At 39.0% G+C, this 25,457-nt stretch overlaps 2 protein-coding genes across 8 annotated transcripts in view; one reads left to right on the top strand and one right to left on the bottom strand.

Moving 5' to 3' along the window:
• Window positions 1-1,010: 1,010 nt before the first annotated feature.
• tcerg1b (transcription elongation regulator 1b (CA150)) lies at window positions 1,011-18,399 on the top strand. 5 transcript variants are annotated; one of them, XM_077196000.1, is made up of 20 exons: window positions 1,011-1,138; window positions 2,171-2,387; window positions 2,502-2,648; window positions 5,925-6,189; window positions 7,374-7,625; window positions 9,913-10,110; window positions 10,267-10,367; window positions 10,447-10,535; window positions 11,213-11,373; window positions 11,495-11,573; window positions 12,677-12,812; window positions 14,533-14,622; window positions 14,706-14,824; window positions 14,943-15,093; window positions 15,201-15,365; window positions 15,528-15,710; window positions 15,815-15,994; window positions 17,325-17,408; window positions 17,497-17,597; window positions 17,814-18,399. In XM_077196000.1, exons 1-20 carry the CDS (start codon window positions 1,092-1,094, stop codon window positions 18,013-18,015), a joined length of 2,967 nt encoding a protein of 988 aa, XP_077052115.1. In that variant the 5' UTR covers window positions 1,011-1,091; the 3' UTR covers window positions 18,016-18,399. The 5 variants fall into 5 exon arrangements, with proteins under 5 accessions (XP_077052115.1, XP_077052142.1, XP_077052122.1 ...); XM_077196027.1 differs by having other exon boundaries at window positions 1,019-1,138; window positions 9,922-10,110; window positions 11,498-11,573; XM_077196007.1 differs by having other exon boundaries at window positions 1,019-1,138; window positions 11,498-11,573.
• A 56-nt stretch (window positions 18,400-18,455) lies between these two features.
• LOC143702323 (serine/threonine-protein phosphatase 2A 55 kDa regulatory subunit B beta isoform) overlaps window positions 18,456-25,457 on the bottom strand; it is a 64,858-nt gene continuing 57,856 nt past the window's right edge. For 2 of the 3 annotated variants that reach the window (XM_077196054.1, XM_077196064.1), the window contains exons 5-9: window positions 22,796-22,973; window positions 21,288-21,452; window positions 20,242-20,411; window positions 20,009-20,100; window positions 18,456-19,728 (exon numbers count right to left, since the gene is read on the bottom strand). In XM_077196054.1, the coding sequence (XP_077052169.1) occupies window positions 19,449-19,728; window positions 20,009-20,100; window positions 20,242-20,411; window positions 21,288-21,452; window positions 22,796-22,973 (885 nt within the window). In that variant the 3' untranslated portion in view covers window positions 18,456-19,448. Of the gene's footprint in view, window positions 19,729-19,809; window positions 20,101-20,241; window positions 20,412-21,287; window positions 21,453-22,795; window positions 22,974-25,457 lie in introns of all 3 variants that reach the window. The other variant, XR_013190425.1, reaches the window with a different exon arrangement.

Below are 25,457 nucleotides of genomic sequence, written 5' to 3'. Positions count from 1 at the left end.
GAATATGCAGAGGAGATGCAGAGGGGATGGAGATGGAGATGCAGAGGAGATGCAGAGGGGATGGAGATGGAGATGCAGATGGAGATGCAGTGGGGATGGAAATGGAGATTTCATTTTGGAGACTTCATCTTATTAAAAAAATTGGGGGGGAAAACAGCAATAAATAAATGTACCGAAAGAATGAATGAGGTGTTTAAACACTGCTTCCTCTTTAAAAAAGGGGAGGAGACCGAAATAAACTCTGGGTTTACGGAAGTAAACCTGCTCCCGACCAGGTTAGGTTCACAGAGTAAGTTACCATAGTAACTGACTCTGAGTATAAGTTACCTCTCTTTCAGAAACGGGCTTGACTTACCCTGCTTTCTCAGGTTTGACTTACCTCCCATTCTGAAACAGAAAACCCAGAGTTTCCCTCATTTCAGGGTTAACATACTCAGAGTTTTCACTTAACCTCCTTTCTGAAACAGGCCCCAGGAATTTCCATGATTTTTTATTTTTTATTTTTTATTCAGTGTCATTGCTGAATAACACGTTTTAAAAAGAGCAATTTTTAGCCAATTAAATATTTCAGAACAAAACATAACTAAAAATATTTGTATTGACTTTAGAAATAGATTTTTCTATATTATGTCCTCATAATATATAATAGGCTATAGCCTACTATAACGCAAACATGGCAATATCCGAAAATCTTGTCCTTTTGGGGACATGTTTGGTCCCCATGAGGAAAACAGTTTATAAATCATACTAAGTTATGTTTTTTGAAAATCTAAAAATGCAGAAAGCTTTGTGTGATGGGTAGGTTTAGGGGTAGCCTATACTGAGTGTAAGGGGATAAAATATATAGTTTGTAAAGTATAACGACCATTAGGCCTACATCTATGGCAAGTCGCCATAAAACACGAAAACACAACTTGTGTGTTAATTTATTTATTTGTTTGATCCTGTGGTATTTTGAACATAGACAGTATAAGAAGGTTTTGAGCCAATAATGTCAATCCAGCCAATGACGTAAAGGAAAGTGTGAGGAAGTGCTTGTGCTTCGCCAACAGGAAGTTTAGCTGAAGTGTGTTTGTTTAGTTTCTGGAGCGATGGCGGAAAACATAGATGGAGAGAGCGCTGGACTGGCGGAGAACAGGTCAGATAACTACACTATAACATCCAGTATGACGACGCTAGATGTATATTCACGCAGAAATCGGTGCTTATTCATATCTTAGCTATATAGCTAGCCTGTGTTATATTGTGAGTGGTGGAAAAGTCCGCTGTCGCAGTTTAGCGCAGTTAGCATTTTTGCTAGCTTCGTAAACGTACACTTTTCTTTTTATCTGCGTGAATGGTTCAAACTTTAAAATGCGAGCTTAGCAAAACTGTTCGCTTCAGAACAACGCACTAATTAAAACGAGAATATTTCCTGGTAGCAACTAATGCTGTGTTTGCAGCTGACGTGTTAGCTAATGTCTGCTTTGCATGCTGACTTTAGCCCACCTGCTTGTATGTGTACGACAGTGGTCCTTTTTTATGACATACTTACTTAATGTCCGTAGGGGTTGGTCAAAATCTTAATATATGATATTTATCTATCTATCTAGGAAATACCCAGTCTTTAGCCCTCTAACTTAATGCTAAAAAAAAATCTGGCACTAACCTATCCACTGTGCACCAAAAAAAACTGACAACCAAGAACAGAAGAAATATACTTATTCATACAGTCCTGATGATAATACTGTTTAAAATCAAGTGCAACAACAAAAAACCTATTGTTGTGTGCAACTATTTATTCGTACTTATTCTCTTATTGAATGAAAATATATACAAAAAATTACAATACTCTTTATGGAGCAAAATAATTATTAGTAGTGTCTTAAGCCCCTTTCACACAGAGTGTTTGATTCCAGATATTGCCATAGAATTGCTTGAGTGCCTTCTGTGTGAATGCAAACACGTCCCGAGATGGGGACCTAAGTAACGTTGCTGGGATCAGTCCCAGTCTGAACGCGCCCTGTGTGAGCAAAAGGCAGGACCACTGCCGCAAGGAGTGTGTCATATATCTAGGAACTTATTTAGATAATTTCCCTAGATAACAATTTTGTTGTAGAGCTTTTAGTGTACTTAGTGGTGGTTTTGCATACCAATAATATTGGTAGTTACTGATTTTTTTTCTCCTCAGTATGGTGTTACGTTTTCGTAGCCCTGCTCCACCACCTAGCGCAGTTTTGCGAGGACCTCCTCCATTACTACGACCCCCACCTCCGCCCTTCGGCATGATGAGAGGACCGCCTCCACCCCCTAGACCCCCTTTTGGTAGACCACCGTTTGACACCAGTATGCCACCTATACCCCCACCCGGAACTATGCCCCCACCCATTGGACCTCCACACCTGCAGGTAGGAATTATTACAAAAATACGATATTATACGTGCAGTAAATGTTACTTTCAATCTCTGATAGTGTCCGATCTCTCTCAGTCTCTAATAGTCTAAGATTGTCTTTTTTCACAGAGGCCACCGTTCATGCCCCCACCCATGGGAAACATGCCTCCTCCTCCCGGGATGATCTTTCCACCTGGAATGCCTCCGTCACCAGGAACGACTTCAAGTTTGACTAGTGATGACATCTGGGTCGAGAACTCCACACCAGAAGGAAAGGTACTGAATGTTACTTGCCGATAGCTCTATTTTCATTGCGTTTGTAAATATAATAATTTACTTCATTATTATATTATTTTAAATGTAATCTTTTATTTCATATTGGGTGGAAAAACCAAAGGAATATAATCATATCAGTTGGCTTAATTCATTGAGCAAATAGATGTTTCCTTCAGTTATTTTCATGCCCAATTAAGCCTGTTTCAATGTATTGTACAAGCTTCTGTTTCTGTACTGTTCTATATTTCATCTACAGCGCACATTTAGAGCCGCTCCAGTGCAGTGGCACAGTAATCACATGACATTTTCCTGTGATAATGTAGGGAACTACTTATACAAAAATACGTAACAGTTCATGTTTTTACCGTATTTTCCGAACTATAAGTCGGTAAGCGGTAGAGGCAAATATTTTGCCATTATATAAAATATTTGTCTGATTATAATTTCACCAACAGTAATTCTGGATTGCCTCCACCAAACAATTAAATAGGAAATAAGCAAATCAGAATACTGGACGCCAAAACAGCAGTATGCGCGCAAGCGTGAAACGCTAGTGTTTCTTCTTGCTGCGTATCTTTTACTGGGGTCTCCAACACGTCGCTCGATTGGAGGTAGCTCGTCAAGGGGCCATTCACATATCGTGCCTTTTGCGCTCTCAAGTTCATTATTTCATGGAGGCGCGCGGCGCAGCGAGATGAAAACACCTCAACTTTTCATAATGCCGCAAACGCACCGCAGTTCATGTGACAAAAACAAACAAATCAGCTTCATCCTTTCCGTAAACATTGAAAGCTCAGTCAATGAAGAATGTAAGAATGCACGTGCACCCAAACACTACGGGTGTTTGTCTCTTCTCCGTAAATTAATCTTGTAGCAGAGCTACAGCAAGCGTTTTTCGGTGGTGGAAATCTATTAGCTACTAAGCACAACTAAGTTTTGGAGAGCGCGCATAGCAACGACAGACGGCACGGGAAAATCGGACCGAATTTTACTATTAGCTAATAATAAAAGATAAGCTAATGTGCATTGATGTAAATGTCATGTTTTTTGACTCATTCTTTTTATAAAAATGATTTAAAGGCTGAAATATGTGAGGTTTATCTTTTTATAAAACCTTTTTTTGTGAAAAATGATTTAAAGGCTGAAATATGTGAGGTTTATCTTTTTATAAAACCTTTTTTGTTAAAACTTTATTTGAATTTCATTTTACTATATGTGCCTAAAGGGGTGGCAGGGGTTGGCGGCAATGTAAGTATCTGGATATTTGCCGCGGGGCGAGGGCTTCGATTACCTCTCTCTTTTTTGACCATACATGTTTGCATCCCTGAAATGAACCTGATTATGCCCTCGGGCGCTTGAGTAAATAAATGAATTAAATCTGTGGCAGCCGTTGCGTGCAGTAAACTTTCTTTTAACAAGCTGTTGTACTGATGTGATGACCAGTTATAGTTTTAATGTTAGTAAGCCTATTTAGAGGTGCGGATTAATTCAGGAAGGACTGTGTGTAGATATATTTTATTATGTGTATTGTATTATGAGGTGGTCCGCGAAAATTCTTGATTACAAATAGTGGTCCACACACACAAAAAGTTTGAAAACTTCTGGTCTAGAGCGCATAGAGCGCTCTCTCGTGGCTGTAGACGGTAATGTCACCCCCAATTTCGGCAAATGATGCATTCACGTCATACCACGTCATACATCAAAAACTCGCAAATAATAATCTGGGGCCGTCAGCGATCCTGTGATGAGTAAATCTTGGTAATTTTGTTATATAAGTCGCACCTGACTATAAGTCGCAGGACCAGCCAAGGTATGAAAAAAAGTGCAACTTATAGTCCGAAAAATACGGTACTTAGGCTGCAATTTAGTTTTAATTCAACAGATGTGTGTGTGCGCTGAGTAAGCTCCGATCAGAAATCAATTGCATGCAACAGAAGTCTCTCTCTCTCTCTCTCTCTCTCTCTCTCTCTCTCTCTCTCTCTCTCTCTCTCTCTCTCACTCTCTCTCTCTCTACCATCAAGTAACGCCAGTAATATGTGCATCGTTTTACTTTCTTTGCTTGTCAAACCGAAATACAAACATTCCTATAATGTCTTTGACAAAATGGATGTACGCTCGATCGTCTATGCCGCTGTGTGCTCAATCCACTTCACGTGCTTCACTTATCAGCAGACACACAGGCATAAATATTGCATTTATGCTTAACGTTTTATTAGTTACATAGCCTACATTTATACCATGGTCTGTCTTAATACTCTTTTCTGATTTGCTGGAAGGTGTGCAAATAAAAGTTTTTAATGCACAGGTAGTTCCAGGTCACTTTAATGACCCGAACCAACACAGGTACGCATCTCTCATCTCTCTCTCGATAATTAATTCAAATAAATGCTATAATTAATTAATTCATATAAATGTATAATCTTACCGCACTACTTTATCTCTTTATCTTTCTCTTTATCTCTGTACTTTATCTCTGTGTAAAGCTAGATCTAACGAGCCGTAACTGACGAAAATTGCACAATTTTACCCTTCTGGTTAAATATTGCACTGCAAACATCAATAACCGCTTTAAGTTGTCAAAGCTGCCAAATGACCATGGTATAAGCGCTATAATCAACGACTAGCTGTGCATTAAACTATTTTGATTCACTTCGTGTCGGGCGGTTCTTTTCCTCCACGGCTCTTACTTCACAGGCATCTTAAATTTCCATAGCTCTGCTTGTTCTGTTGTCTGCGTTTGTGTTCAGGTGTGTGTACAGTACCAAACACTGTATTGTACACATGCTGCGTGGTCAGGTCTGATACCGATACTGGTATCGGAGAGAATTTTATTTTCCTATCAAAATGTTTATAAGACTTACACACACTATAGATGTGTAAAACTTCTGCCCAAATCAAGTCAGTCAAAATTGTTACGTTGCATCGGCCACATTGTATTAGTACAGTAAATAAATAATTTACAAACATTATCTTTAAGTTTGATGGTTATCAGAACAAGAATGATAAAAATAAGTATAAAACAAACATAAATTTGTTTATGAAAAAAAAAAAAAACCTTATTTTGCACAAATCCAAACGCGTGCGCAGATTAAAAAACAACAATTTATATTCTGGAAAATATGGCATACATTCTTTTTTTTAACCTTTTATAGCACTTGCTAGTCAATCTGAATGGTGGTTGGACAACTGGTCAACCATCCTGAGCCAGTCCCAGTCAACCATCCTGACCCATTAGCATCCTAGGACTTTTGAAATCTTTCTACTATGCTGTTCCAGGTATATTACTATAATGCCCGGACACGCGAGTCGGCCTGGACCAAACCAGAGGGAGTGAAGATCATCCAGCAGTCAGAGCTCAATCCTCTAATGGCAGCTCAGTCTGGAGGAGCTGCAGCTGCTCCTGCTTCTACTGCCGCTAGCAGCACTGCTACGGTTGTGACCGACCCGGTCTCCACCCAGAACATGTCCCCCTCAAACACCCTCAGCTCCAGTCCCGACCCCAGCACCAGTCCGGCCCCCAATGCCTCCCAAACCCCCACCAGTGAGTATTACACACAGAGGGTGAAGTATGAATCATGTAATGGCCTGTTGTTCTCAACTAGGGGTTCCTGAGGGAACTGCTGGGGGTTTTAACTAAATTGAGTAGACAATTAAAATACATAAATGTGTTTGTATAATTACTCAAATTAAAACTCGTGATACCATCTCATTTGCAATCGTGTGCTTTAAAGACGGAGAGCATTCAGCGTTCAACAAGTGAAAATATATCAGTGCTAAACTGTGCAACTTAGCCTCTAACTCAAACACTCGTGAGTGAAATCTAACAATTTATCAGCCTAATGATTAGGGGTGTGACGAGACGCTTATCTCACGGGTAATGAGAGGATAACAGGTAGGATATATAGCCTACAGAATTTGAATAAAGTTATCAAACTCTTCACTACATAAATTATAAATGAAATATAGACGAAACCTTCTTAAAGCTAAAAATATTATTCAGTCAAGAGCAATGGGTGATTTTCTCTGTCTTTTGTTCCTTGATTAACAGTAATGACTGACATCACAGCAGCAGGTTTATTAGGCTGCTGTCACTTTAAGACCTGACACACATGATGCGGTTCTGACGCACATCCTACTTTCTCACAATTCTTTATGCACATTTAAGACTTTTAACTAATTTAACTGTGCTTGCTTGGATACTTGACAAAATGGGAAATAAATTTGTGTGTTTTTGTCCATTCAAGCGAAGTCTGAAGTGGCTTTCTGTATGCACGAGTGTGTCTGTCACACAGACAGGAGATTCACAGACGTGCGCCAATAGTAACATACTCTTTTGTATCTTATCGCACGTCAATGGTTTAAAAGCATTTATATGAATAAGACCGTGATCATATATTGTAACGGTAGCCAAAGGATGACCGGGAAAAAATGGATCCTGCAATAATTGCATTAAATATTTGTAACAGATTAAACTGAAAAAATTAAACACTTGCTTTAACGTGTTAATATGCAAGTGCAGCCCTATTATATTAAATCATTCTGAAATAAAAACAATCATAATAAAACCCATACTCTTATCTAAAGGTTTGGCTGACAAAAAAGTTTGGGTTTGTATTTAAAAGATTGGTACTACTCCTCATGACCAATATGATAAATCTATAATGTTTTGTCTTGATATCTCTAATCACTCATCCATTCTTTCCCTTTGCTTTGTTGTTCTTGTAGCGTCTGTTGTTTCTGAGATGCCTCCAGTGGCCTCTACCCCTCCTGCTAGTGTAGGAGTGACCCCTGTTGCTGTGGTCAGTGTTCCTACAGTAACCGCTACAGTCACTGCAGTGCAGACCATGCCCCTGTTGCATCAGAGTCTCCCTCCTGGCCTGTCTGTTGGCCAGCCAGCTGCTGCTATCCCAGCGTTCCCCCCGATCATGGTACCACCATTCAGAGTGCCTCTCCCTGGCATGCACATCCCACTGCCTGGTACGTAGAAATTTTCTTCTTGAAAGTTAGCCAAACAAGCTAGCAAATATTGAGGTGAGAACAGTTTCAAAAAGGCTTACATGTGTGCAATATATCCTCCAAAAATTATATACAGGTCTGGTTTCACATACCCCTTTTCCACCAACATGGTTCCATTGTGGGTTCCCGGCCTGTTTTTGTTCTTGAAACGTTTCCGTGCATTTACACTGTAAAAAAAATGTTTCCAGGCCAGAAAGATTGATTCAACTCTGACTTGCTGGTCTCGAACGGAGTGGGGGGGGGGGGGGGGGCGGAGAAAATCTGTCACTGTCTATGGCGGTCTCATTGAGCAATGTAATAACATTGCACTACATTGTTCTTATATCTAACTTTATAAAACTGTGAGAACGTGAGAGACCCGAGAGCGAGTGAAACAAAAGTTTGGGTTTCAATATATCTCCAAAAACGACAGATGAGTGTACCAGGAATTTATGCGAGCTGCCTGTACACTAGAATCACTCCCGGTACTGCAAACAGCAAAAAAAAAGAAAGTGCCGCTCTACCGGTCACCGTTTGTTCCTCAAGTCCCTGGAAAAACATTGCCGGTTTGCGACAGGCTCCAGTTTGCCCGGTTAAGAACTGTCCGGGTTCAGCACAGGAAATTGAACAACGTCAGTGGAAAAGGGGTTAATAGACAGGGCTTAGATTATTTCAGTTAGGACATATAAGTAGCTTTTGTAAATGTGTGTTATGAAAAAAAAATTACTGGTGTGTAATATGCTGCACTGACATATTTTCAGATGTAGTGCAAGTTGCTTTCGATTAAAACTGCTCTCACGTGCATTTTAGTCTGGGTCTAGGCTTAAGCCTTGTCTGTGAAACCAGGGGATAGTGTTGTATTTGGTGCTTTTTGATATTTGAGTTAGTGTAGACCGCAATAGAAAATAAACTATATTAGTGGGCTTGAATTACTGAATAATCAGTAGATGGCGCCCTCCTCTTACAAAGTGATGTGGACAGGCTGCCTACACTTACACTCAGTGATGAACACAACAAATATGAGGACATTTTTAAATTTGTGATTTCCAAGCATTGAAAATTCATGGAGATTAATAATCTTAAATCATGGAAATTTCTACAATGAATGCAATTTTCTGCTTTGAAATGTAATGGTCAACCGAGTTTTCAGGGCCTATCTAGATGATATTATTGTTATTATTATTTTGTCTTGATATAATTTATATTAATACTAGTTCAGTTTTGAGACCCCTTGGTTCCAGTTTTGGTACCATAGCAAAAAGTATTAGTAGTACTTAAAGCTGCAGTCCGTAGTTTTTCCTCTTTGTCGCCATCTCTGTTTGAAATCTGCGATTGCAGTTATTCGCGGAATTAGAAACTTTATGTGGGTTGTGCCTCGGCACGGCACAGCGCGGATGAATCCAATGTTTTGAGGAGAATGTGCGGCTGTGGATACTGTCATTCGAAATCACAGATTCTACTCTTTGGGTCATGACCAACATAAGAATTTTCACCGGAAATTTTCACCCTTCTAATATTATCCTTGTTTTCGCATGGGCCCGGTTGCAGTCTCTTTTTTTACTGTAGCCACTTCGAAGTCCGAAGTCTTTTACATTTTACAGCGGGTGAATCTCCAGTCGTCACTGGTGATTGTCGTTTGAACCTTTCTGGATCCGCCATCAAATTAATAAGTTTAATTATCCTCACACACAATATAGTCTACTAGCCAAGACACCTTCTTTATGTGTACAGATGTGACATAATGACGCAAAGACTTGCTCGAATTTCCTGCGGAAATCCACCAGTACCACTGGTATTAAAACATTATTACAAGCTTACCGTTTTGAATCGAGCTAAGGCAAGCAGATAGTTTTGAACACTTGCTGGTTATGTAATAGCTCAAATTTATTTTGGATAATTTTTTAACCCAAAAAAGTTACGGACTGCAGCTTTAGAAAAATATGTATTAAATTAAGTTCATTATTAATTATATAATTTTACTATTATAAAATAATATATTAAAACATTAGCATGTTGCCTTAAAATATTTTTAATTTATGAAATATTGCTTTAAAAAGTTAGTAATAAAAGGAACACTACAAGGAAGAACAAAAAAACATCCTTTTATAATTCCAAGGATTATTATCCAGCTTGAAAATTCACCCCAGAAATCTCAATAACATTAGTTTTTAAAAAATCTATCCATTCATCATGAAAATTCAAATGATGTGGAAACCCTGTAATATTTTCTTGAGGTTTGATCTGCTGAATGCACATTTTTTATTTCCAGGGATGCCAGGGATGGCCCCACCTCTTGTACCCATGATGCATCACCAGCTAGCTATCAGTGCAGCTCCTGCACATCTAGTGGGGACTCTTTCACTTCCCGAATGGTCCGAGTACAAGACGGCTGATGGGAGGATCTACTATTACAACAATCGCACTCTGGAGTCCACCTGGGAAAAACCTGCTGAGCTAAAAGAGAGAGGTAAGCCAGACCTCAGGTCTTTTTTGTTGTTTTTTCTCTGGTTTACTTGACTATTGACATTTGTCAATTCAACATGTCAGTTTAGCACAGCGAGTCAATTTTATTTTCAGAAATATTACGTTATTTTCAGAAATATTACTTTATTTGTCTATACAGATAAAGACAGTGACAAGGCTAAACATGGCCATAACCATGCTGATTCAGTTTTAAAGGATATAGACATGGAAGTCAAATCTGACTTTGGCCATTCTAAAGAGGTAAGTGTGAAATGTGCGAGTGATTTAGACTTGTTTTGAGGATTTAGGAAACATTATTGATAATGTTTTGATGTTGTAGTTGCCCAGGGAAGAAGATATGACAGAGGAGGAAAAAGCAGCACAGAAGGCCAAACCTGTTGCCACAAACCCAATTCCCGGTACTCCCTGGTGAGCCTTTTCGTTCTCTTCAGTGATTAAAAAAATGTAAATTTTGATTTCAAGGCCCCTTTAAAGACTTTAGCTTTTAGTATGAATATGTTGGCCTTAAGGTTATGAATAAGCTGGTGTGTTCCAAAACAATGACAATTGCATTTAGGAGATATAAGCATTCAAAACGTAGTCTCTCACTTCCGCTAAAATGGATCACAGATTTTTATGACATCACAGCAGACTTCAGCTTCTCATCACAACTTCTGTCCATCAAATTCTCTGTAAAATCAAAAGCGCTGGTTGTGTGTTCGGTTGCTCAAACGCTCGAGTTTTATTCCGTTTTCCAACTGTACGTTGGTTAAGAATGAAATGGCTAGAATTTATTCACACCTCTACTATTGAATCCAACGCATCATCAGCGCTCGGATTCGCTTCGATGGTGCTGTAAAGTACGAATGGCAGTCTGTGAGGTAAACTAAACACTATAGGGTATTTGAAAAGGGGGAGGAGCCATTCAATATGTCCCGCCTTAGCTTCCTATTTCGGTGGAAATTACATCAACGCATCATACAAAGCTGCGCGTTCCAAGGCACTTCAGTGGGCCTTTAAAAATGGTACTTTAATTACTTTACATTAAAGACTTTACATTAATGTAAAGTTAAAGTAAAAATTATACATATATTTGTTTTTTTTAGGTGTGTGGTCTGGACTGGAGATGACCGTGTGTTTTACTACAACCCCACCACACGACTGTCCATGTGGGACCGACCTGAGGAGCTGGTGGGCCGTGCTGATGTGGACAAATACATTCAAGAGCCCCACCACAAAAGGGGCCTAGATGACTACAAGAAAATAGGTAAAACACACTGTGACACTTTGATTTGCACAGCATAAATTTTCAGCTTGCTTGTAAACATTGATTCTTGGTCCAGAGTACAGTAACGCAGCAAAAGACGACACACTTTTATTTCTCACAGCAGGTTTCATCAAAGAGGAGATTGAAACAGCCATAGAGGACACACTGGAAGATGAGCCTTCTAAGGCTAAGAAGAGAAAGTAAGTACCATCGGCTCTCAGCAGGAACCATAAGGGGCCGAGAACTCACCCCTGCAGAACACCTTACTTTTGTATTATACAGAAGAAACCAGAAGCATCGTGAAAACTTTATTTCTAATCAATTGAAGAGAAAAGGAAATGAGGCTGCTTCCGTTTAGGCCCTGAGCAAAAACATGTTGAATGGACTGTTTTATGTCACAGGTAAACAAATTGTCGGCGTTTTTTTTTTTTTTGCACCCAATGCTGACTTGTCTTTGCAGTGGTAATCTTTAGTTTGGGTCTTTGAAAAGTGGTGACTCCATAACGTTTACCAAATCAAATCAGTCACTGTTTCCCATCAGTGCCCTTCACGCCTGCCTCCCCCTGACCCCAAACAGTGGTCCTGTTGCACTGGGGACTATTTTTCAGGGAACGCTTCTAAGCTCTGGCGATGCCAACGTGGGCCTCCAAGGTAACCCACCTTGTTTGACCTCTCTAGCCTCCATTAGGCAAACCCCAGTGAACCAATCAACTTCAGTCCTTCAGTGATGTGTATTAATGTAATAAAGGTTTTGGGATTTGTTTTCAAGAACCGAAAGCAAAAATACCAATATATTTGAGACTATTCTACCTTTCAAAACGCAAAATAACTTGATGCAAGGATTGCATGAATAATGCAGTCCTTAGACTTTGAACACACCTTCTCAAATACAAATAAATTTGTTTAGTCGGTCTATCAAAGTAACACATTCTGTTAATCAAGCATGGTTTAATAAATATACTCTTAGTTTGTTTCAACATGAACTTTTATTAAATTTGACCAGTCACAATAGTTTCATTCTGTTTTGAGCAATTTCTAGAAGTATATTTTCTATCCTTAAAAGGAACCAAATGCTTTGTTAACTACAAAAAGTTTAGAAGATTTAAATGTTTTAATCGTTTGACGGATCTAGTAAATAGATTATAGTTAGATAGAAATGTCAATTCTCATCAAATTAAGGGAAAAATCTTCTGTTTTTTTTTTTAAAGAAGAACTTCACAATTTATTTACAAGCAAACCAAACAAAAAAAGTAACAAAATTCTGAAATGTTCTTCCTTACACTCTTCCTCTTCTCTCTGACAGGAAGGACGATGTGAAGGAGGCTGACGCAGAGAAAGACGCGGCCATGGAGGCCGAACTGAAGGCCGCTCGTGATCGGGCCCTGGTGCCCCTGGAGGCCCGCATGAACCAGTTCAGGGACATGCTGCTGGAGAGAGGGGTAAAACACTTCAATCCAACGCAATACTCTAACCAGCTCTGTAATGTTAGACACATAAATCTGAATGGAAGCCCATCAAGGTACAATCTTAAGTTCATTCTTGTTACTATTATTCTTTAATATTATGTAATATAGTCTTAAATTCCTTTCTGCTCATTCTGTCACTCCCGTTTTCTTACCTGTTATTTCTGAATTGCTTTAAAGTCGTGTTAAATGATGTGCTTGATTATAGGGATGGGCGGTATGACCAAAGTATTTATATTACCGTGAATTTCCAGAATAACTCTTATGATGTATAGAGTTATCACAATATAATCAATGACAAAAATTGCATATTTATCAAGCATTACCAAGTCTGAAATTGGCCCTAAAGTTGTCCACTAATGTAGTCCAGTTGATTTACAAGGGAATGAAAATAAGTGAATTTGGATGAATGCGTTGGAAAGGCTGCCGCTTTTGCTTTGTCAATGGAGGAGAACCTTCTGTAGTACAGGGAGATTTCAGATAGAAAAATTGTGACTTGGGTATTAAAATCTGTTACTTAATTATGTACATCTATGAGCGAACATCAGTTGATCTATACAATAAACTGCTTGGCATTTCTAAACAACTGACAGTTACAGTGTTAGATTTAACTTGCTCCCATTATAATCAACTAGATATGGTCTGTAGATGCTGTTCTGGTCAGTTTTTTATCAAGCTATAGATGTACAGCAATACATATGGTATAGCAGGATTTATTCATATTTACTGTTGCATATAATATGTAAGATAATGTATGGCTGGATGTACATTAATCCGCTTATTGCACGGCTCCTCCCCACATAGGTAAACAACTGGACAATATATAAATTTGAGTTGAATTTTTTTTAACTCCCTTATATTAAACCTGTAATAAGCTTGAAGCTTCTGTGAAGAAAAAGTTAATATCAAGCTAATATGTACGATAGTACCTCATATTAAGGCTTTTCACCAAATAAATAATTACTAGACATAAAATATTGATATGAAACTGTTTTAAAATCGTACCAGTTTATTATTATATTATAATTGGTTAAAATGTAAAAAAATAAAATAAAAAATATATATATGCAACAATATTACAGTACCTTTAATACTGAAGTCCTCCAGTTTTGTTTTGAATAGTCGATTAGTGAGACTCAAGATGGCACCAGTTGAGTTCGAATCAAACAAGAGAGAGCGTTCACAGTGTGATACGAGAGTTATGAAATAATCAAATACGTGGATTAGCCGTGTGTTACACAGCAGAACTAATACTGACGAATCAAGAGTCATACCACCCAGTCCTACTTGACAGTAGTGTCCGTGCCCTCTCTGTTCACTGTCATACTAGAACCTCTATCTGTCTGATTTATTTTTAAAAAAAAACTTTGGTCCTACATTATACTAATTATTTGGCATTTCAAGCAACTATCACAGTAGAATGTAATGTTGCATTGAGTAATGGATAAGTTTGTACTTTGTGTTGATTGATTTTATTTTTCATCCATGTCTATCAGTGTTTTGCAGTAGTGTAATAATAGGTGATTTGTGTATCATTGTAATTTTGTATGTTGTTAAAGGAATGTTGTGGGTTCAACACAAGTGAAGTTTGTATGTATGTCACATATGATGATTAACTTGAATGAAGTGTTGTTTTAAAATTATTGGATGATCTGTTCATTGGTAAGCCATCTTTCTGCCCACTTCATACCTGCAGGTTTCAGCCTTTTCCACTTGGGACAAAGAACTGCACAAGATTGTGTTTGACCCTCGATATTTGCTGCTCAACCCCAAGGAGAGGAAACAGGTAAGAGTGATTGGTGTCTGCTGGTTTCCTGAATGAGCAGAAGTGTGAGTAGCTTTGTGAATTTGTCTCCATTCACTGTCCAGGTGTTTGATCAGTATGTGAAGACTCGTGCTGAAGAAGAGAGGAAGGAGAAGAAGAATAAACTCATGCAGGCTAAAGATGACTTCCGAAAGATGATGGAAGATGCCAGATTTCACATTAGGTCTGTTTTCATTAGGCCTTCTCTACATTTCGAGTGTTCAGCACTAAATAAAGGTCTGGTTTGACCTGCTGATATGTATCTTAATACATCGTGTAAACAGATTAGATTTCCCTTTTAGGACCACATTCAGTGAGTTTGCCGCAAAACACTCTAAGGATCCTCGTTTCAAGGCCATTGAGAAGATGAAGGACAGAGAAACCATGTTCACAGAGTTTATGGCAGCCTTGAGAAAAAAGGACAAAGACGACTCCAAAAACAAAGTAGAAAAGGTCTGTCACCGGCCTCCCACAACCACTTGCATTGACAGGAAGTCAGGAGTGCTGTTGAATTGAACTATATTCTGTTAAGCTCTGACAACTTGTGTTTCTGGCTGCAGGTGAAACAGGATTTCTTCGATTTGCTGTCCGACCACCATGTGGACGTCTCTCAGCGCTGGAGCAAAGTGAAGGACAAGCTGGAGACGGACCAGCGCTACAAAGCTGTGGAGAGCTCGGCTGCTAGAGAAGAACTGTACAAACAGTATGTGGAGAAGCAGGCGAAGGTCAGAAGGATGGTCTTATTGTGTATGAGTCATTAGGACAGGGCAGAAACCACTTTTATCGTGACTCAACCAAGGCAACTTGGACGTGAGAAAAAATGTTAACCAATAATATGATGGCACATACGGGTGAGAAAAATGCATGCGTGTGTTTGTGTTGTGTAGAACGTGGATGCGGATGCGGAGAAGGAGCTGGAACGACAGGCTCGCATCGAGGCCAGTCTGAGGGAGAGAGAGCGGGAAGTGCAGAGAGCTCGATCTGAACAGACCAAAGAGATCGACAGAGAGAGAGAGCAGCATAAACGAGAGGAGGCCGTCCAGCACTTCAAAGCTCTCATGTCAGATATGGTCAGTGCTGGCTCACTCTGAAAAATTATATTTCTATTGTACATTGTATTAAATGTAAATTTTCCTCAATTTTTTTTTGTTGTCTCTTGTGCGTTTACGTATAGGTACGGTCAACGGATGCTTCCTGGTCTGAAACGAGGCGTAACCTGCGTAAAGACCACCGGTGGGAGTCGTCATCTCTGCTGGAGAGACATGAGAAGGAGAAACTGTTTGAAGAACATGTGGAGGCTCTTACCAAGAGGAAGAAGGAACATTTCAGGCAGCTGTTGGATGAGACCTCTATGGTGAGTCTCTATGGGTCACAACAACAATAATATTTATATATTGTTTATAGAATCATATAAATGTATTGGTATTATTCTTATATTTATTCTATGATCATAATTATTATATAATGTATATAGCAATAATAATATGACGTATATAATGTTATTTTACGGGCATAAATTAACAATATTAATATATTGTTATTATATACTTCTATACATAAAATATAATAAAGTATTAAATATACTTCTATACATAAAATATAATAAAGTATTAAATAAGTATATTATATACTTATATATATAATAAGTATATTATATAAGTATATAAATAATGAGAGAGAGGGAGAGAGAGAGGTCAGTGTATTGTTGTATGCTTTATTTTATATTAATAACTAATCAAAGTATAAATAAATATATGTAAAATGTATATAATAATTATTGTTATTATATGCTTATAATAACATAAATAAATTGTTATAATTATATAAATAAAAATAAGTATGCATTATATACTTATATATTTTTTTTAAATTACCATATCTTCCGGACTACAAGTCGCACTTTTTTTTTCATAGTTTGGCTGGTCCTGTGACTTATAGTTTGGTGCGACTTACAGTATACATCAAAATTAATTCATACTGACTGACATGAACCAAGAGAAAACATTAGCGTCTACAGCCGCGAGAGGGCGCTCTATGCTGCTCCTGTAGCCTACCCCTGAAAACAACTGAAACATTAACTTAAAGACAACTGAGAAAGACTCAACACAAACAAAATGCCCCCAAAAAGAAAATCCTATTCTGCGGATTACAAACTACAGGTAGTAAAATAAAGCATCAGAAAGAAAGTTTGGAGTGAGTGAGAAGCTTGTGAGGGACTGGTGAAAAGCAGAAGTTACTTTAACTGTTATGAAGAAAACAAAGAAAGCTAATCTTGGATTTTGTGAAAGAAATTTCTAAATAAATGCAACTTATAGTTCAGTGCGATTTATGGTTTTTTCCTCTTCATGATGCATTTTTTGACTGATGCGACTTGGAAAATAGGATATATATATATAAAATGTACACTAATGTTCACTACACGTACCAAATGTATTTGGATAAAAGGGTCTGCTAAATGAATAAATGTACCTTACTGACTTTTGAAAAATTTCCAACATAAAAAACTTTTTGTTAATAGATGGTTTGTTTCTGAACAAAAAAGGACAAGAGATGCATGTTATGATTTCCTATTTAACTGATATTTAATAACTCAAATTTAAACATTGAATTATTATTAAAACCTTAAATATGTATCTGTGGGTTGTCCATGTGTTCATGCTGCTTCTGTAACTATTTAATCATAGATCACCTTAACCACCACATGGAAAGAAGTGAAGAAGATCATCAAAGATGACCCACGCTGCATCAAGTTCTCCAGCAGTGATAGAGTGAGTTCAATTATTTGGTTGTCATATTGACTTTTTTTTTTTTTTGCCTTGGCATCAACTTTTTGAAACGTTCTTTTTCACCTTCTAGAAAAAACAGCGGGAATTTGAAGATTACATAAAGGACAAATACATCACAGCCAAAGCTGACTTCCGAACTCTCCTGAAAGAAACCAAATTCATCACATATAGGTATGCACATTACTTTCATTCTCAACAATGGTGAATATTATTTTGCCATGACTGACTTGCTTTTGTGAAGCACTGAAGACGTTTGTGATGACATGAGTGAATAAATGATGATAGATTTTTATTTAAAGTTAATGTAACTAGCCTCATTAGTAACATGAATCATCTAGCATTTAAACTTGGTCACTTCTAAAGCTGTCGAGCTTGTGTTCTCTGTAGATCACGGAAGCTGATCCAGGAGTCAGACCAGGCCCTTAATGATATTGAGAAAGTCCTTCAGAATGATAAACGTTACCTGGTCCTAGACTGTGTCCCAGAAGAGCGCCGCAAACTCATCATGTTCTACATCGAGGACCTGGACCGCCGGGGACCCCCTCCTCCCCCCACAGCCTCTGAACCCAGCCGGCGCTCCACAAAGTGAAGCCGTAGTGGACTTCAGAGGACTGAGCATGAGCCTGCACAGATCTTAGCAGTGTTAAACACATGTATTTCTGAAATGTCTGTTATCTTCTCAAACTGTGCAAGATGATTCCCTGTACGGCCACTAGTTGTAGGCTAGCACAAGGCAGATTGTCAATCAATGAACTTCGGGTGGTCAGGCAGGGAATGTCACACTGCAGCCTCTTGTGATCATCAATTGTAGCAGGCTGATATGACAGGTCAGTGCAGAAAGGGTGTGAAATGAGTTGTGTACCCTTCAGTACATGTGTATGTGAAAAGTTTCTTAAAGTGGTTTGATTTGGGCTTGTTGCTATATTTCTGTGTTGACTGGAAATAAATGCAATCTTTTTGTTTTGTTTTTTTAGCAGTTGTGTTCTGATCTTGTCTTTCTCAGTCCATGAAATCAAATACAAAATGTTCCTCTTGATTTTTTATTACATTTTTCTCCTTTTCTTTATAAAATTAGAACAAAAAGCAGAACATTAGTACATTTGCTACATCGTTTACTTCAGTTTTACACCATGCCTTGTTTGTTGCATCAGTCAACCCTGAAGTTGGGTTTTGATGATGCATGCACCTTCATGAAGTAAACTGAGAAATGAAAATAAGCTGAAAAGTTGAATACCTCAGCAGCCACAACAACATATTCAATTATCAAAGCCATCTGCGTCCAATTTCCTATCAATCGGTGAGAATCAGATGTGGGCTGAATACTGACTCAATCGAAAAGGCCCTTTCACGTGACTCGATGTTCCCTAATGCATTGCATGGTGTCAGACTAAAATGTTTCACACAAATTTGTCTTGGCTTTTAAGTTTAACTGTTAAAGCATATCCAATGATTGCATGGCATTACATGAATGATGCCAGCAGCTGAGCCTCAACTTCAAATTCATATAGCATTCAGAGGAACACATTCAAGTTTTTTCTTTCAAATCATGACTTTTTCTTCTACACAACACATTTGGTTCCTTTCACTATTTTCATTTTGTACATTTCCTCTTTCTTGCTACCTAGCAGCATCCTTCCATGAAGGGCATCTACAACGCTTCTCATGGCGGTTAGAGCGGTCAAAACCTGATGAGTCATGTGAAAGGGCCATCAGCTACATTAAAAGTAAAAGGATCCTCTCTGCATTGCTGTGCATAACCAATAAACCTACAGAGAGGAAAAAGATTTGAAGTAATTAAAAACAAAAGCAGTCCAACAGCCAGTGTCATTGTCCGTGGTTTGCAGTGCACCTTCAAGTTTCATTTAGTTGGATTCAGTGCAGTATCAAATCTGCTGTAAAGGCAAAGCTCATCTAGATGTTCCTCACAAGTTCAATGCTAGTGAGTCCAACCTTTCCACTCTCAAGCCATTAAGAGAAATGGCGCCTTTTGTCGCTGTGATAACGAGACATCAGAGCTACATGCTAGTTGACCTTGTCCTGAAATATGTAGAGGTTGTTGGTGGCAGCCACAGCAATGATGTTTTCGTAGGGGTGCCATGCAGTGTGTAGGATCTTCTTACTGAAGTCCAGACTGTCCACACTGATTTCGTCTTTCCGACGCTTGCCGCCGACACAAACTTTGCGTGGCTTGAGGATGGCTCTGGGTTTGCTGTTCTCCCGCGAGGCCTCGAGCGTCACATCACGCTTAGTGTTCCGATCGAACATACGGAAGAAATTGTTGTAGGAGCCTGTCATCAGGACACTAATGGGAAAGGAAAAAGACAATTATTAGTTCTTATTACCTGATAGCAGCCATATACAGTCCAAAATCAATTTGCAAAACCTGATTGCTTTTGACCAGGGATTTGTCCAATCCTGCTCCTGAAGGGCCACCTTCCAGTAGAGTTTTCCTCCAACCCTAATTAAACACATCTGAACCCCTAATCAAGGTTGTCAGGATTACTCGAAAGTTCCAGGATGCAGCTAAACACTGGAACGTGGACATCCAGGAGGAGGACTGGACACACCTGCCTTTGACACACCTGTCAGTTCCATTCCAGACACATTCAAACTTGTCGAAGATGCAGTCGTTTTCATACAGAGAGCATAGCTTACTCCTAAGGTAGTCATGGACCTGTCAAAGAAAGCACCGAAAGCACACACGATCAGTACCTTGCGGTGTATTTGACTGAAAATAACAAGACTTGGTTATGGCTCATCATAAACCCATAATGACTGTAGTCATTGGTCATGGTCTAATCTGCAGAGCCAGTACCTGGTAAGTTTCCAAAGGCTTGCTCTCCATGTTGACATCCCACACCTTCACTGTGAGATAGTCACGAGTCATCAAGTAGCGTCCACTGTGGCTGAATTTCACATCTGAGATGGAGGAGATGATCTCTGAGAAGAAGGAGCGATTACTGGGGTCTTCTGGTTCCTCGAATACTGATAGGGAGAAACAATAAGATACAGACAAGTAAATATATCAGGAGCAGAGTCGAGGCCTTGATCTTGTGGTCTTAGTCATGAGACCTGTCATGGCCTTTGTCTGAATCTCATTACTTGGTGTTTTGGTCTGGATCTTGGTGTAGATTTAGGACAGGGGTGCCAAACTAAGTTCCTAGTGGGCCACAGTCCTACAGAGTTTAGATCCAACCCTGCTCCAACACACATAATAGTAGTTTTCAAATAAGCCTGATGGACTGAATTCGCTGGATCAGGTGCTTTTAATTAAGGTTGAAGCTGTGGCCCCTTTTCGACACCCCTAGTTTAGAGTCTTAAGATAAGACTACAGTCATTTCCAGCATTTTATGCCTGGTACACATTGTACGATTTTGGACTATCCCAGACTAAAGATGACCAATCATGGTGATTTCAATGGACTCCTAAATGCTGGTTCTACGTCATACAGTGAGAGAGGTTCAAAGACGATCGTTGTCACGGTCTTGCGACCAAAGACAGCCTGCGATCATTTTCTGGTTCTGACAGTATCAGAATCTTGCATGATCATCTCACAGTGTGTTTGCTGATATGATCTACGTCTACTGACCAGCCAATAAAAATGCAACATGAAATGCTATAGCAGGGGTGTTCAATCCTGCTCCAACTCATCAGCTTTTTAATTAGACTCTGAAATGGGTCTGTGAGATAAATATGAGATATCCAGAAGGTCTGGTCGTGACCCCAACTCTGAGAAATTTCATACTGCCTTAAACCCTATTTGGATTAAACCAAGATTTTGAGAAAAAGATTTAATGGCTGCAGTCAGTTAGCAGACTAAATGAACAGCACATCTCAGAATTAAAGACTAACTAAACTCACATTTAGAGTGGTGGTCACAAAGTGCGGAGGTTCTCATGTCGCACAATCTTATGGAGCCCTTGCTGCTACTGTAGACAAACGTGTTGCATTGGTTAGGGTGAAACTCTGCCGCTGTGATCACCTCCGTCAACTCTTCCATGTTGGCTGGCTTTATGTCCACAATATCTGAGTAGGGAGAGTGAAGGATCCACAATCCTATTCCCCATGAATCATCAAATCCCTTTTAATAAATGTCCTGCTTGATTCATGTGTCTGTCTCTACATGTATTGGATTGCATCAGATATAAATTTCCCAAATTACTGGATGAATCATCTTTCAAAAAGGTTAATCTGGTATCTGTGCTTTCACAACTGGCTTATATCAAAAACGTCAAATAAAAGAGCTCCAGGAGCCATAAATATAGCATTACATCCATCTGTTGGTTTTGGGTAGTGACAGGTTATCCATCACGACATGCAGCGAAAATCATACATTTACAGTGTGACCGTTGGCAAATAAAAGGCTTTATCATCTCTACAAATCCCTTGAGCGACTCCACAGCATCACCAATACAGACTGTCCGCAGACTCCTCATCTCAGCTCTGCGAGGTCCTTGAGAACAGTAATCAATAATGATCGATAGGGATGCGTGCTTGGGTAAGCTGGACACTATTTACCTTTGGGAGGGGAAGCAGGGGTCAGGATTAGTGGCAGACACTTGATAAAGGGTAATGGGCGTAATGCGTATCACAGAGGTGTTATCTGTCAGAATTAAGTGACAGCAGAGACAGTCTGCAGGTGGCTTATTGGGTTTGTTTGATTGCTGGTGTAGCTGAATCCTTTTGTTCTTAATGTAGTAACAAAAGCCTGTCAGTATTTATTGTGTCTGGATACAAAGTGACTTCTGGGAAGATAAAGCAATAAGTCACAAAAGGTAGGGCATTAACCGTGATTTTACAATGGCTGAGGAATGCACTGACAAAGGCTTAACTTTTATAATATTGCAGTTTGAATCAATTCTTCCATCAAGTAACAGGCCTATAGTTCAATATAGCCAATGCCATGTTTAATTGGGACATTACTTAAGGTATTAGATTTTTACAATTTGATTCTTCTAATAGGTTCAAAGCCTGGCCGAGCAAGGAGGTCTTTCTGTCTGGAATCTGTATATTCTTCCTGTGATGGTGTGGTTTCCTCCGGGTTAGCTTGGAGACAATAAATTGCTTGGAGATGTGAGTGAATGTGTGTGTCTGTTTGTAATGGACTGGCAAACCGTCCAGGGTGTTTCCCTGTATTCGCCCCGAGGTGCTGGGATAGGCTCCGGCAAACCCACATAGAACAAGTGGCTTAGAGAATGGAAAGATAGACTGTTCTAATTTGATGTTAAAGCTTGAACTATTTACTTTATAGCCAAATTATTCTGAAAAGGGTAAAAGTTACTATCCATAAATTGAATAATCTCAATACTTTTCAATCATAGACAAAAAAAAATCCATACATGCAACCATTTGAAATTGTAAAAGGATACTAAAGCTTCGGTTTGTGATCTCCAAGTTCCACAGGTTGATCCTCAGGTCATCTGTGGACATGTATGTTTCGTAGTCGCTGTTGACCGAGATGGAGTTGATGTGATAGGTGTGAGCATTAGAGAAAATGCGCCGAGGTGTTGCCTCCACCATCAAGTCCATGGGTCTCAACACAGGCACCTGAGAGGAGGAGGAAGACAAATGGTTAGGAAAAGAGACAGACAAAGGAAGGAAATAATGTCAATTACTAAGCAAATACTAAAGACTAAGAGTTCGAAGCTGGATGGTCCCTGGTTCGAGTCCCACTGAATTCCGGTTTTGGCAACGATCCAAAGACATGCAAGGTAAGTGAATTGGAGAATAGACTGTGTGTATTAGCCCTGTGATTGGCCAAAAGCAGGGAAACACCCTGGATGGATGGGCAGTCTAAGACGCTTGGATAGGCTTCAGCATCCTTGAGAGCTTACATGGGGGTTTGGAAAATGGATGGATATCCTTCCCATTAGTGAATGTCTAATTTAGTCAGACTGATTCTTCTGAACAAAATGAGCATGGTCAATTCCTGCTTTAAAATACATTACAGGGAATCTTGAGTAAATACAGTCTAAAATAAGTGAGAAATACACAGAATTGCTGAAATTAAATGACCAAAGTAATGTGGTTTGAGAGGCCTTGCTATATTGTGATATATAATATTAATTATATAATACTGTCAAGGGTATTAGTTGGTCTCCATGCATTCCCCAAGTGCAGTAAAAACAGATGTTTTGCATCAAATCTGTTACTATATTTAAGGGATGCAATGATATGTTTGCCGATACCGATAACTCTTTATATTTGAAAAGCCGATACCCAAAAAATTGGCAGATAAATCTAAATTTGTATATTATTTTAACCTGATTTCAAAAACAAGAGTATCCCCATTAAAATTCATGTCCCAAGCACAATTATAATAATGTTCTCATTATAATTTTATGTAGCCTGTATGGCAGACTTGCACTGCACTTCTTGAACTCAACTGTATTTTCCTTTTTTTGAAGGGAATCCAATCATATTTCAAGCAATCCAAAACCATCATGGTGAACAATGTGCATCTGAAGTATCTCAACTGAAGGAAATTATCAATTATTTATCAGCTTTAATCTATCTGCCAAATTTTCTTATTGGGCCGATAACGATAACATTAAAAATGAACATATATTGGCCGATACCTATATGGTGTCGATAAATCGTGGATCCATACTATATTCTGTATTCTAGCTCTGCTGAAACACTGTATTGACCAATCATCATGCAGGACCAAACCTATCCGTTTATAAATTGGAATTACATGGGAATTCCTTGCTCAGGAAAAGCTTTTGTTCTCAAATTACTTGCCCACACCTGGATCCGGCCAACTCCTAAAGCTACACGGTCGAGATCTGAAGACATGTGGAGTAAAACTCCCACAATGCAGTGTGGTAATAGGAAACACAGGTCTACCATCTCTTTAATGATGACTAATCATTGGGCCGATGCTCCTACATGTGCTTCACGGGAGGGGTATTGCATCGCAGTCAGTGTCTGACTCCCCATGCGGTTTTTAATGCACGCAGCCCTCCGCTAATGACAGAAGCAGCATGGCAGACATGTCCTACTCACTACAGAGATGAGGAACGCTCATCACCGAGCAGTGGGACGTGGAGGAGGGGCACACGCTACCATGCCAGGTCATTATCACCTAACACATGGGAACTCCATCTTTTCATTTCTGTTAGAGAGTGGGGGTGGGGTGAGGGATGTCCTATTGTTGATGTATACATTAGAAATACATTTTCTATAGCCTTTAAAACTTTAATTATTAATTTCACATATAATATGTGAAAGCAAGTGTGTTATTTCATACAAAAAAACATTCTGTTCAAAAATATTGTGTTCTAATCTGACAAATTTAGTTCACATGTCACATTTCACTCTAAATAGAAGAAAAAAATATCTATATATAAAGCATATTTTAGGAGAATTCAGATTTGATATTGTGACAGAAATTGTGACTCTAATTTGGTCTTTCAGATTTCTGGTAAGTCCTCTACCACCCTACATGTGCTTTTAATAATAAAATTACCCCATGGAGTATAGCGTCATGAATTCAGTTGACAGGACCAGTCGAGACTGATTGAAGCTATTATCTCTCAATCAAGCGTTAATTGAGTTTGACTGCTGGGATATTCAGTCACTAACGATAAGAGGGGGTTGAATATGTGGGTACACTTTATTAACACATTATACATAATTCATAACTTCAGCATTGCGGATTTAATGTTAATCTGGAAATCATAAATCAGCATGGAATCTGAGAGAGTATGTGGAGTAGTAAAATGTGTTTTTCTTTCAGCACAGTCCACTGCTGGCATTCTTATTTCTTCAAAACTGAATGACACAGTTATGTCAAACTGATTGAATTTAATGATTGTTAATGAATTCAGGCAAACCATTCTTTTCTGATAGGTTATGTTCACACAGCAGCAGAATACGGTTGTCATTCCTGTATATTAGTCCTTAATACGGTTACGTTCACGGTGTCAGTCACATTCCATAACCGAACTCAAACCCGTACATTTTCAGAACTCACAACCGCATTCTCTGAAAACCCACGGTGTGTGAATGAAACTGGACTGGGCAAAT

Source organism: Siphateles boraxobius, unplaced genomic scaffold (assembly GCF_051911475.1).
Source record: "Siphateles boraxobius isolate OS27281-9 unplaced genomic scaffold, OSU_SipBor_1 11, whole genome shotgun sequence".
Lineage (NCBI taxonomy): Eukaryota > Metazoa > Chordata > Actinopteri > Cypriniformes > Leuciscidae > Siphateles > Siphateles boraxobius.
Note: the sequence above shows the minus strand (reverse complement) of the source record. Positions and strands in the feature narration are given on the sequence as shown.

Coding starts and splice junctions, on each gene's coding strand:
- tcerg1b (XM_077196000.1), top strand. CDS start 1,092: ATGGCGGAAAACATAGATGGAGAGAGCGCTGGACTGGCGGAGAACAG. Junction 2,388..2,501: donor TTGGACCTCCACACCTGCAG/GTAGGAATTATT, acceptor CTTTTTTCACAG/AGGCCACCGTTCATGCCCCC. Junction 10,536..11,212: donor CCAATTCCCGGTACTCCCTG/GTGAGCCTTTTC, acceptor TGTTTTTTTTAG/GTGTGTGGTCTGGACTGGAG.